The following is a 13,792-nucleotide window of genomic DNA, read 5'->3' as shown; positions in this document are numbered from 1 at the left end:
GAGTATATCCAAATTTTCTTCATTTAATTTTTGAACATGCTCATTTTTTGGACAAAGAATTGCACATTTAGATATATTTTTAATATTATCTATAGCAGTGGTTCTCAACCTTGGCTGCACATTAGAATCACCTGGGAATCTTTTTAAAATTCTGACACCAGGAAAGGGTACCTGTTAATGACAGCATTGATCTTAGTGTAGGAGAAGCAGAGTGCTGCATGTTATTTATCACATCAAAAGCCCTGGTCTTAAAAAGGAAGGAACACTTCCAAGCTTCTTTAATGAGGCCAGCATTATCCTCATTCCAAAACCAGATAAAGACACTACAAAGAAAGAATTACAGGCCAATATCCCTGATGAACACAGATGCTAAAATCCTCAACAAAATATTAGCAAATCAGATCCAGCAATATATTGAAAAGATCATACACCATGACCAACTGGGATTTATTCCAGGGATATGAGGCTGGTACAATATTCAATAAACAATGCAAATCAACAAATGCGATGCATCACATAAACAAATTGAAAGTAAAAAATCACATGATCATAACAAGTAGATGCAGATAAAGCATTCGACAAATTCTACACCCATTTTTGATAAAAACTCTCAGCAAAATGGGAAAAGAGGGAGCATATCTCAACATGATAAAGGCCTATATGACAAACCTACAGCCAACATCATACTCAGTGGGCAAAAACTAAAACTATTTCCCCTAAGAACAGGAACAAGACAGGGATGTCTGCTTCCACAACTCTTATTCAACATAGTACTGGAAGTCCCAGCCACAGCAATCAGACAAGAAGAAGAAGAAATAAAAGGCATCCAAATTGGAAAGGAGGAAGTAAAACTCTCATTATTCCCAGATGACATATTTATATAAAAAATCCTAAAGACTCTACCAAAAACTACTAGAGTTAATAAAGAAATTCAGCAATGAAGCAGAATATAAAATCAACATCCACAAATAGGTGTCTTTTTTTATATACCGATAATGAATTCTCAGAAAGAGAAACTAAAAAAAAAAAAAAAAAAAAAAAAAAAATCCCATTTACCATGCCACAAAAAAAGTAAGATACTTAGAAATAAACTTAACCAAGGAGGTAAAAGACTTGTAGTTGGAAAACTACAGGACATTGAAAATAGAGATAGAAGAAGATGTAAACAAGTGGAAGAGTATTCCATGTTCACGGACTGGTATAATTAACATCATTAAAATGTCCATACTACCCAAGACAATCTACAGATTCAATGCAATCCCTATTAAAATACCAACAGCATATTTCACAGTGCTAGAACAAATACTCCAGGAACTTATATGGAATCAAAAAAAGACCCCAAATAGCTGCAGCAATTTTGAAGAAGAAGAAAAACAAAGATGGAGGAATCACAATACCAGATTTCAAATTATACTACAAAGCCACTGTACTCAAAACAGGCTGGTACTGGCACAAGAACAGGCATATAGATGAATGGAACAGAACAGAGACCCCAGTTAATATTTGACAAAGGAGGCAAGAGCATACAGTGGAGTCAATACAGTCTGTTCAATAAATGGTGTTGAGAAAATTGGACAGATACAAGGCAAAAAATAAATGTAACTAGACCAGCAACACACACAAGAATAAACTCAAAATGGATAAAAGACTTGAATGTAAGTCAGGGAACCATAAAAATCCCAGAAGAAACCATAGGCAGCAAAATCTCAGACACCTCTCATAGCAATATGTTTACAGATTCATCTCCTAGGGCAAAGGAAACTAGGGATAAAACAAACAAATGGGACTAAATCAAAATAAGAAGCTTCTGCACAGCAAAAGAAACCATAAAAATGAAAAGGGAGCCCACTGTATGGGAGGAAATATTTGGCAATGATACATCTGATAAAGGGTTAATATCCAAAATATATAAGGAACTCATATAACTTAACAAAAGGAATAACAAACAATCCAATTGAAAAATGGGCAAAAGTCCTAAATAGACACTTCTCCAAAGAGGACATACAGATGGCCAAGAGACATATGGAAAAATGCTCAAAGACACTGATCATCAGTGAGATGCAAATTAACAATGAGGTATCACCTCATGCCTGTCAGAATGGCTATCATCAACAAATCAAATGACAAGTGCTGGTGAGGATGTGGAGAAAAGGGAACCCTAGTGCACTGCTGGTAGGAATGCAGACTGGTGCAGCCACTGTGGAAAACAGTATGGAGTTTCCTCAAAAAATTAAATATGGAACTGACATTTGACCCAGTGATCCCACTTCTGTGAATATATCCTAAGAAACCAAAACACAATCAGAAGGAATGTATGCACCCTTATGTTCATAACAGCGCAATTTACAATAGCTAAGTCTGGAAACAGCCCAAGTGCCCATCAGTAGATGAGTGGATAAAAAGGCTGTGGTACATTTACACCATGGAATACTATGCAGTAGTAAAAAAGAAGGATCTCTTACCCTTTGAGACAGCATGGAGGGACCTGGAGAGTATCATGCTAAGTGAAATAAGCCAGTTAGAGAAAGACAAGTATCACATGATCTCACTCATGTGGAATCTAAGTAACAAAATAAACTAATGAACGGAGTGGAGCCGGAGACATGGAAGCATGGAACAGAGTGCGGAATCTCGGAGGGAAGGCGGGGCGAGGGTGAGTGGTGGGAGGTAACCAACTAAAGACCTTGTATGCACATATGCATGGCCCATGGACACAGACAATAGGGTGCTGAAGGCCTGGGGCAGGGAGTGGGGTGGGCCGGAGGGGGTCAGGAGTCAATGGGGGGAATGGGGGACATATGTAATACTCAACAATAATTATTTTTTAAAAAGTGTTTTTTAAAAATAAATAAATAAGTAAATAAATAAATAAACAAACAAACATATATAAAAGAAAAACCCTGGTCTTAGAAAATGCCAAGAAGCTTTGGTCTGAATCCATCAGAAAACAGCATAGATGGCAGGTTGCATCTAGTGAGCTCCTAAGAATTTATAAATTGTAAACATTCCCTCTGAGGGCATTTTAGAAAAAACAATTCTTTGAGAAAAACATCTAGTTCAATGTTCATTTCTAGTAAAAATTACAGTCTTCATTTAATTGAAAACTTCAAGTGTCATCTTACGGGGAAAAAGAAGTTACCAAAATGTATGAAGTTTATAGTGTCTCTCTTGGACCTTTATTAGGCATTAAAAGTGTAAATTTTAATTAAAATTTAACTAGTATTGCCCGGCCGGCATAGCTCAGTGGTTGAGCATCGACCTATGAACCAGAAGATCATGGTTCGATTCTGGGTTGGGCACATGCCTAGGTTGCGGGCTTGATCCCCAGTGTGGGCGTGCAGGAGGCAGCCGATAAATGATTCTCTCTCATCACTGATGTTTCTATCTCTCTCTCCCTCTTCCTTCCTCTTTGCAATCCAAAAAAATATATTAAAAAAAAAAGTTAAACTATTACTACTTTAGGTTTATTAAAAATGTTTAACCTGCCTCAAAAAATAAACCAATTGGTTTTTACTCCCTTTTGTTGCTCATGTGGAAGACACTGTTATCACACGCTGACACAGACCACCACCCACACGCAATCCTCTTCTATACCTGCATTGGAGAAACAGCGGCCGCCGGGGCCGTCCTCACTGGTATTCCGCTCAAGGGGCTTCTCGGGGGCTTATGGACAGAAACATTCTGTCCAGCTCCACCTGCAAGAGATGGAAACGTTTATATGTTGGTGAGTTCAAAATCAAAAATAATAGTTCCTGATTTGTTACTTTTTTGGCGATTAAAAATGTATGCCATGCTATTTATAAAGTATTATGTATACTCTTTTCTCCTTTTCCCCTGTGGATGAGTGTTGAATTGGACAGTGAGAGGGGAGCAATGAACTAAGTGGTGTTGGTCTTAGACACAGGACACATGAGGACCCAATGCAATAAGGAACAGGAAAATTCTTGCATAAACCACCTTTAATTCATTTCCCATCTTCATAGACTGAATGTAGCCACTGGGATTTCCTATCTTTCAACATCTGTAGTCTAATCTTAATCTAACTTAGCTGCAAACTATTTTAACAGAAATAACTAAGAACATCCTAAGATCAGCTATTACTCCAGTCTCCCAATACCATAAGCATATTTCTTGAATGAAGAAATACATTGTTATTTTTATATTTATGTGTATAGAGAGTATAGATATACATTTTTTCTTATATGTGGGTAACAGTGGATAAAGGTGACATTTCCAGAAAGAGGTGGGCTGTACAAAATCAGGAATGACAGATCCCATGGGGGTCCCACGTAAGACAAGACCAGGTGCAGAAAAGTCCAACTGCATGTTGCAGGATGAGGCGGGCCAGGACACCAACCAGCGCGCCGACCCCCAGGAGGCAAGGCTTCACTTCCTAGGAGGTGAAGGCTCTGGCCGACCGCAGACCACAGAAGGCAAATCAAACAGCAGTGACCTGATTTTTATGGACAGAGCGGAAAAGGAAGGTGAGGAGGCAGGAGCAGGCAAGGAGGTGGGGAGGGAGACTGCCCATGGCCAGCTCACTGCAGCTGCAGCATGTCTTTCCTGTACAGAGGCTTCCTGTGGAACGATCTAGAACAGTGGTTCTCAACCTTCTGGCCCTTTAAATACAGTTCCTCAATGTTGTGACCCAACCATAAAATTATTTTCGTTGCTACTTCATAACTGTAATGTTGCTACTGTTATGAATCGTCATGTAAATATCTGATATGCAGGATGGTCTTAGGCGACCCCTGTGAAAGGGTCATTCGACCGCCAAAGGGGTCGCGACCCACAGGTTGAGAACCGCTGATCTAGAAGAACCCTTGTGGTTGTGCCAATTTGGGGTCAGTGCAGAGTAGAGACAGGCTTGATATTTGGGGCCTTGGTCTGAATTGAGTTTTGCTTATAAAACAAAACGATTAAATACCTGGGTGTCCCAAGTCAAAGGACTTGATAAGGGACTTCACGGTGGTCGCGGGCTCCAAAGGCGCTGTGGAGGCTCTGCTGACAAAGACGCCGGGCCAGCGGCCGGGGGCATCAGCCTCGGGCTCCGACTCCGCACGCACAGGTCTGCACGGCAAAGAGCAAGTCAGTCGCAAAGGTGGAGGGTGTTCGTGGGGAAAGACGCTGAAGAGAACAGAACGGATGTGGAGGAGATACACGGATCTGGAAGGAGAGCCCACATTTGAAATCTTGTTCTGCACCATTTGTGTCTTTGGAAATAAGGCAGGTGCTGCTCTCAATTTTTATCAGCGATGTTTTCTTGGGAATGGCCAGAAATAGTACTTTAAGATGTAGAAATAAAAAAAATGTGAGTCTATTCTGTAAACTGTAAAAAAAAAATACACAAATATTATTCATCATAAATACTTAGTTTACTGTCCATGGTGACGACAGTAAATTGGCTTGTCCGTGCGTCCCAGACCCCACCTGGACCACAAAGGTTGGGAAGGTGACACCTCAGGACTTCCTGCAACTAGGATTTCAGATGTGATTTAGGGTCCACCAGTCGGCAAGATGTGGCCTGGCCTGGAGTGGACGGCGCTGGGGAAGAGGGATGGGGTCCTCGGGCTGAGGCGAGCCGCCTGCCAGGCAGGCTCCCCATGCTCAGGCTCCCCGCGGTAGGGATCCCCGGGCTAAATCTCCCATTCACAGTGAGGTAGCAGTGCCCTGGTCGCTCCGTCCTGCGCTGTGACTTTGGGGAGTTGTCCCTGGAAGCTCCGCTAGAATCTGTCGTCAGCCTCCCAACAATCCTGCAAGCCATTTAATACCTTCCTGCTCAACTAACCAGACAATGATCTATTATTACAGCAGAATCCTGACTCCTACACCATTTGCCCTCCAGGAGCCAGACGGGAATGGTATTCTAGAACAAGTAACACTGCAATTCTGCACAAGGCGAAGCTTCTACTCCCATCCAAGCTTTCCTGGCAAGTTCTGAATGTGGTTTCTGAATTCAAGCACAGACTCATCAAAGTGTTTTAAAGATAGATCATCAGATTCAACCCTCTCACACACGGCTTCCTCACCCAGTGGATGTTAGCATTGTCATTTAATCTCCCTGGGAATGACCTCCCAATCTCCTACTTTCTAAACCACTGCTCTTTTTATTATATCATTGTTTGCAAGATGATGACTAATTTATGAGAATGGCCCAAAAAGAATATTTCTAGGAGTATACTTTAATAAGGTCAGTGAAAGTTTAAAATATTTACTTGCTGATATTTTTTTAAATGAATCTAGCTACTCATAAGCTTCTGCAATTGAATTTACTTGTCCTTAATTCTCAAAGCTTTCCCCTGCAGATCTGCAATCAACGTGAACAGAATGAATTTAAGTGAAACAGAACTTAAAACACTTACATCACACTGCTCTACACTTTCCTCTCCGTGGCCCCTTCTTTTGGGTGGAAAAAAAAAAAATCAGTAAACTTATGACATCTTTGGAAGAAAAGAGTAGGCATTTCAGAAACTGGTAGGGGGTTGGGTTTAATTATTACTTTATGGAATGGGCTTGGTTTCTTATTTTATTTTCCCCATGTGTTACACAGTATAAAATTAAGTGGTGTATGTGCAGAAAGAGAGTAACATCAGGTTAGGTAGGAGCAGAAAAAATATCTCCTATCTCTGTCCCAGACATTCTCAGGCAGGTGAGAAACAAAGTGGGCCACCCTCTTACCCATCCATTTAAACAACTTGCCAACTCATTATGGTTTTAATTTGCATCTCTGATGATTAGTGACATGGAGAGTCTTTTCATGTCTCTTGGCCTCGGTATGTCCTCTTTGGAGAAGTGTCTATTTAGGTCCTTTGCCCATTTTTAAATGATATCACCTCACACCTGTCAGAATCAACAAACAAGTGCTGACGAGGATGTTGGGAAAAGGGAACCCTCATGCACTGCTGGTGGGAATGCAATTTGGTGCAGCCACTATGGAAAACTGTATGGAGTTTCCTAAAAAAGTTAAAATGGAACTGTCTTATGACATAGCAATTCCACTTCTGGGTAAATATCTGAAAATCAAAAACAATTCAAAAGAATGTGATCCCTATATTCATTGCAGCATTATTTTTTAAAATATGTTTTTACTGATTTCAGAGAGGAAGTGAGAGGGATAGAAACATCAATGACTAGAGAGAATCATTGATTAGCTGCCTTCTGCATGCCCCCTACTGGGGATCGAGCCTGCAGCCTGGGCATGTGCCCTTGACTGGACTTGAACCTGGGTCCCTTCAGTCAGGCCAACAACGCTCTATCCACTGAGCCAAACCAGTTAGGGCTGCAGCACTATTTACAATAGCCAAGCTATGGAAGCAACCCAAGTGCCCATCAATACATGAGCTGTGGTACATATTTACCAAAGAATATTACTCGGCATAAAAAAGAATGAAATCTTACCAGTTGTGACAGCATGGATGGGCCCAAAGGGTATTATGCTAAGTGAAATAAGCCAGTCAGAGAAAGACAAATACCATATAACTTCACTTAAAGGAACGAACAAAACAGAAACAATACAGAAACAAACATAAATAGATACAGAAAACAGACTAATGGTTGCCAGAGAGAAGGAGGGTTGGAGGACTGGGTTAACAAGGTGAAGGGATTGAGAAGTACAGATTAGTGGGTATAAAATATGGGGTTGTAAATTACAGCATAGGAAATATAGTCAACAACATTGTAATAACTATGTATGGTGCCAATTGGGTACTGGAAATATCAGGGGACCACTTTATAAAGTATATGATTGTCTAACCACTGTACTGTACACCTGAAACTAATACAAAATAAAACTGAATGTAAACTGCAATTGAAAATTTTTTTTAAATTAAAAATAAATACTTGCTACCAAAAGGCCTTGTAGAAACTTAGGGCACCCCTCCTAAAAGGAAGATCACTTAAAAAATTCATTTTCATTTCATTCCTTGATAATAAGGACAAAATAAAAACTCTACATCTACTGAAGTATTCCCTTCAATTACCCAAGTTTCTCTGTGATTCAAAACATCAGATGATAAGTCAGAAAACTCGTTCAGACTCTATTAGAAAAGTGCAAGACTTCAAGAACAGTTCTCAGTCCCTGTGCCTTCAGATAGCCAAAGACCCAATCAGTCCACAGGCTAGAACAAGAGTCAGTATGAGAAAACTCTGCAGGTTTAAGTGGATTAGATAAGCTACTGGTCTAAATACTAACCGTGTTACATAACAGTGATATATGTGTGTGTGTGTGCGCGCGCAGACTTACAAAGCCTGAATTGAAGAACAGTTAGTATTTTAATCATAAACAGGCTTGAAATTCATTACACCAGTCTGTCTTAGAATTATTTGGGATCAACCAGTAACAACACCATTAATAAATGAAGTAGATTTGACCCCTGATCATGGGTTTGAATTGCACAGGTCCAGTTAGACATGGATTATCTACACTAATAAAAGAAAAAGATGCAAATTAACCATCACTCCATCACTATGCTACACCCACCGGCCAATCAGGAGTGAGTATGCAAATTAACCCAACTAAGATGGTGGTGGCCACGGAGCTGGAGCGAGCAGGAGGTTTGGGTTGCCCCCGGCAATGGAGGAAGCCAAGCTTCCCACCTGCCCTGGCTGGCCCTGGGCTCTGCTCAAGGCTACAAAGTTTCAATTATAGAAGATAAATAAATCCAAGGTACCTGCTTCCAGCCCACTGGCCTCTGCTCAAGGAGGCACTGGAAAAAAAAAGAAAAGAAAAGAAAAAGGAAAGGCTGGGAGCTTGGGTTGCCGGGGGGCGTGGCCAGCCTGAAAACAGCCATCAGCCCCTCACCCAGGCTGGCCAGGCACCCCAGCGGGACCAGGGTCCCCGCTGGGGGGTTTGGTCAGCCTGCAAACAGCCATTAGCCCTTCACCCAGGCTGGCCAGGCACCCCAGTGGGGACCCCCACCCTGATCCAGGACACCCTTCAGGGCAAATCAGCCGGCCCCCACCCGTGCACCAGGCCTCTATAATAAAAGGGTAATATGCAAATTGACCCTAACGGCAGAACGAATGGGAATGACTGGTCACTATGACACACACTGACCACCGGGGGCAGACGCTCAATGAAGGAGCTGCCCTCTGGTGGTCAGTGCACTCCCACAGGGGGGAGCTCTGCTCAGCCACAAGCCAGGCTGACGGCTGCCAGCACAGCGGTGGTGGCGGGAGCCTCTCGCGCCTCCTCAGCAGTGCTAAGGATGTCTGACTGCAGCTTAGGCCTGCTCCCCGCTGGCAAGTGGACATTCCCCGAGGTCTCCCGGGCTGCCAGAGGGATGTCTGACTGCCAGCTTAGGCCCGATCCCCTGGGGAGCGGGCCTAAACCAGCAGGTGGACATCCCCTGAGGGGCCCCAGACTGCGAGAGGGCACAGGCTGGGTTGAGGGACCCCTCCCCGACTGCACAAATTTTTGTGCACTGGGCCTCTAGTTTTCAATAAATACAGAGGAAAGTATGTATAGAGAAAAATATATTTTCTCCTTATGATTTTCTTAATTTTTTCTCTAGCTTTACTTTATTGTTAGAATAGACTATATAATACCTATACATACAAAAGCTGTGTTAATCGACTGTTCATGTATTGGAAAGGATTCCAGTCAACAGTAGGCTAGGCGTAGTTAAGTTTTAAGGGAGTCAAAATTCACAGATTCTCAACTGTGCCCTAATACCAGTGTTGTTCAAGGTTAACTGTATTACATTTCCACTTTTCCAAGGAAGAATGAGAACTCTATATTGTATAAAAGATATTAAGAAGCATTTAAACATAGAGACAGGTGGGTGCATTACAGCAAATACATTAAATGAGAAGTTGCAAGGTACCACTATTTGAGTAAACATTTGTTCAAGGCTAGCTGATGACTCCTAAGACAGATGTTAGGTTCTAAGGTCAACCCCAAACACCGAATACAGCTTACATGTTTTGTAAATACAGCTGAATACAAATATACCATCTTTCAATTAGCCTAATGCATTCGTTTTTTACGGCATTTAGCTTCTTTCTTCAGGTGCATCTCAGTTGAAACGGCTACCCTTGCTTAGGGGCCATGTTTAAAACAACAATGAGGAGGCGGGTTTCCATCCACCACCAGCAGGTGAAACTATGACAATAATGAATAATTTCTACAAGAAAATACATGTATGACTTAACTCCACAGTAAATATCGTCTTAAAAACATTATCTAATTGAATTTTCCACAAAACTCCAGTATTTTTTTAAGATATATTTTTATTGAGTTCAGAGAGGAAGGGAGAGGAAGAGATAGAAACATCAATGATGAGAGAGAATCATTGATCAGCTGCCTTCTGCATGCCCCCCACTGAGGATTGAGCTGGCAACCCGGGCACGTGTCCTCACTGGGAATCGAACAGTGACCTCCTGGTTCATAGGATGATGCTCAACCACTGACCCACACCAGCCAGGCAAAACTCCGATATTTTAGAAGAAAAATTTGACAAAGCGGCTTGTCAATGGTGAATCTGGAATACAAATCCGGCTGTGTGGCCATGTCTTTCTCAAATTTTTGATAATGCATGGAAGTCCTGGGAGGCATACAAGGGTTCTAAGAAGAATTTTGATGGTATTTCTTGTTTAAATTTATTTAACATAGCCCTGGACAGGCAGCTCAGTTGATTAAAGCATCGTCCAGATATGCCAAGGTTGTGGGTTTGATCCCTAGTCAGGGCACAAGAACCAAATGAATGTATCAATAAGTGGAACAACAAATTGATGTTTCTCTCTCTTCCTTCCTCTGTCTCACTAAAATCAAGCAATAAATAAAAATTAAAAATAAAGAGGGTGTACCTTCCTCACTTAAAAAACATAAATTTATTTAACATACAGTTAAGAAAAATACTAACAATATTTATTTAGTTGCTCTTATTTTTATGCAGTAATATGCTCTTAGGAAGTGGCAATCCATACCTGAGAATGACAGACAATTGTAGGTGAGGTCATCTGATGCAGGAACACAAGGCAGGAGATGTATTCCCCATGGACCATGTCATCTCACTGACTGCTGGTCTACCTTATAGATCTTTCATTATAATTTATATATATGTATATATGTGCAATTATGTCTGTATCCTTCATTTTTAAAAATGTTACCTAATCTCTAATTCATTGCTTTCCTTATTTGGTTATAGAACAGTCTATAAATGGTGGTTTACTACAGCACTTCTTCCTCATAAAGGACACCACTTTGTGTTATCTATTTTGATCTAAGAACACATGAGCTCTTATAAGTAATTACTTTTAAAGTATTCAAAGGTTAACTATGTTTGGGAAATGTCACATTGCCCCACTGCTACCTTCACAACTGGAGCTGAATGCCTGTAGAGACCAGTCATGTCAATCACATGTCCACACAGGTCTTTCCCGCAGTGTGGGCCTTTCCGGGGCTACAGACTGACATCCCTCCCAGCTTCCCAACTAGACGCCTCGCCATCTGATGTTCTGCTTCTATGTCCTGCCTTCATGCCTTTGCTCACTCTATGCCCGTGCCCAAAGTGCAATTTTCTCAAAATGTTTCTTATTGTTATGCACTAAACAAACCTAAAAGACATTTGTAGCTCTAGAGTGAAGACAAATTAGTAAGTATTCGGTCACTCAGGTGTCAACCAATGTCTTGATTTTCACTTTTGAATTTCAATATAAGCATACATATGACAATAAAAACAAACAGGGTAAGATGATAATCTACTAGTAAACACATGCATCTTAATCTCCAACCCCAACAATAAGAACCCAAGAAATATATCATAAAAATCCTTCATCAGTATTGGACACTACGGAAAAATATCTACCGCCCCCCCTAGGCTTTGAAGAATTTCTGCTACATAGAGAATAAGGGGGAAAATATGGAAAGAAAATACTGAGGGTTTACTAGTATCCCCAATTCCCTTTCAAAGAAAATAAAGATATGGGTAAACCCTGCTCATGTCCCCTATACCAGGGGCCAGGGCTGGGCGCAGCACGATGACCAGACAGCACGCAGAGCAATCTTCCTGCAAAGGATCAGTGACGTTCAGATATGACTGTCCTAGGAGGCCAGGGCTGGTTTATTCCAGGCACAAAGGGCAAAGCAGAAAGGGAAGATGGGGAGGAAAGCCACAGCACATGTCCTAAAACGACAGTACGCCAAGTAAGACTAGACTGAGAAAGCTGGCTCCCACCTTCTGTCACCAAACAGAAGACACTGGACACGAGCGAATGTCCACCCGTGCGCACCTGTTCCTCTGTACTTGTCTGAGCTCCTGGGTCTCTGACATGTAACACAAACTTACCCAGTTTAAGGCAGAAGAAGCTCCTTTAAAGGAGTCAGGCACAATGCACAGGCAAAAATAAATGAAGAGAATAACTGAACAGAAGAGATATTCATACATTTACGACAGGAAACAGAATTAGACACTTGATAGCACCTGCCTCAAGAACACAATGAAATTCCAGGAAATAATAAACTGAAAGGAAAGAATTTAAAAATGGTATCAGCAATTTAATAATTGCATTATAATATTTTAAAGTAGAACCAACTCAAGAGAAAAAGAAATGAGGACATATTGGAAAAACCTCTCTGAATATAGATGACATGAACAATGTGAGGTGGCATTTCAGTCAGTGGGCAAAGGACAACTGCTGCACGCCTGGCTGTCATGTGGAAGAAAAAGACCTCCACCTCACACCACTCAGCAAGCAAAGAAAGATAAAATGTGTGTGTGTAGAAAATAGGTGAGGAAATGTAATAGTCTATCTGTACACAATTAGGGTGGGGGAAATCTTACACAGAAACAAAGTCCAGTAAAGAAAAGCAGTAATGGAAAATACCGACAAACTATTACATAACAATATAAAATTTTCCATGATAAAGATAAAGCCAAAATACCCAAACTGCAAGGAGATAAACACCACCCCCCCCCCAATAAAACAATCAGCGTAAGTGTTAAACTAGCAATTCTCAAAAGAGAAATACAAATGGCTGCTATATGAACACATGCTCAGAGAAAGGTGAACTGAAGTACTAGAGAGAGGAGAGAGCGCTTTTTGCTCACCCTATTGGCAAGAATCAAGATGAGAACTATCTGCCGCTGCCAAGGCTGTGTGTAAACAGGCACTGGCATCAGGAGTAACGTGTCCCCAGTCTCAGGTAAGCTATCTGGCGCCGTCTATTAAAATGAAAGGTGTGCGCATTCTCTAAAGCAGCAGTCACACTTTCAGGAACCCATCCTACCACAATAAAACACAAGTCTAGAAGGCTACGTGAATAAGGATGGTTACAGTATTATTTGGAAAGAAAAAAACTGGAAAATATAACCCTGATGTTCATCAGTATGACAGTATTTGAATATTCTAGGGCACGTCCAATGCCTGGGATTCCATGCAGTTATGTCAACCTGGAAGGATGCCCACGATACATGTGCTAAGTGAAACGTGAACGTCCAGAGTAATGTACAGATACAATCCCATTTTTGTAAAAAATATATCAATGGAAAGAAAAAAACTGGAAAATATAACCCTGATGTTCATCAGTATGACAGTATTTGAATATTCTAGGGCACGTCCAATGCCTGGGATTCCATGCAGTTATGTCAACCTGGAAGGATGCCCACGATACATGTGCTAAGTGAAACGTGAACGTCCAGAGTAATGTACAGATACAATCCCGTTTTTGTAAAAAATATATCAATTAACCATGTGTGTGTGTGTGTGTGTGTGTGTATGTATATTCACATGAGTAAAGTGGGAGGTAAAGAAAAATATGTACTGTGACCACTATTACCTTAGAGGGTGGTAC

The 13,792-nt window shown here is 41.2% G+C and overlaps 1 protein-coding gene across 10 annotated transcripts in view; it reads right to left on the bottom strand.

Annotated features, from left to right (window-relative positions):
• SPECC1 (sperm antigen with calponin homology and coiled-coil domains 1) overlaps nucleotides 1-13,792 on the bottom strand; it is a 229,979-nt gene that overhangs the window by 50,964 nt on the left and 165,223 nt on the right. For all 10 annotated transcript variants that reach the window (XM_014542865.1, XM_014542863.1, XM_014542864.1 and 7 more), the window contains exons 8-9: nucleotides 4,928-5,070; nucleotides 3,595-3,695 (exon numbers count right to left, since the gene is read on the bottom strand). In XM_014542865.1, the coding sequence (XP_014398351.1) occupies nucleotides 3,595-3,695; nucleotides 4,928-5,070 (244 nt within the window). The remainder of the gene's footprint in view (nucleotides 1-3,594; nucleotides 3,696-4,927; nucleotides 5,071-13,792) is intronic.

Source organism: Myotis brandtii, unplaced genomic scaffold (genome assembly GCF_000412655.1).
Source record: "Myotis brandtii unplaced genomic scaffold, ASM41265v1 scaffold314, whole genome shotgun sequence".
In the NCBI taxonomy this organism is placed as follows: Eukaryota; Metazoa; Chordata; class Mammalia; order Chiroptera; family Vespertilionidae; genus Myotis; species Myotis brandtii.
Note: the sequence above shows the minus strand (reverse complement) of the source record. Positions and strands in the feature narration are given on the sequence as shown.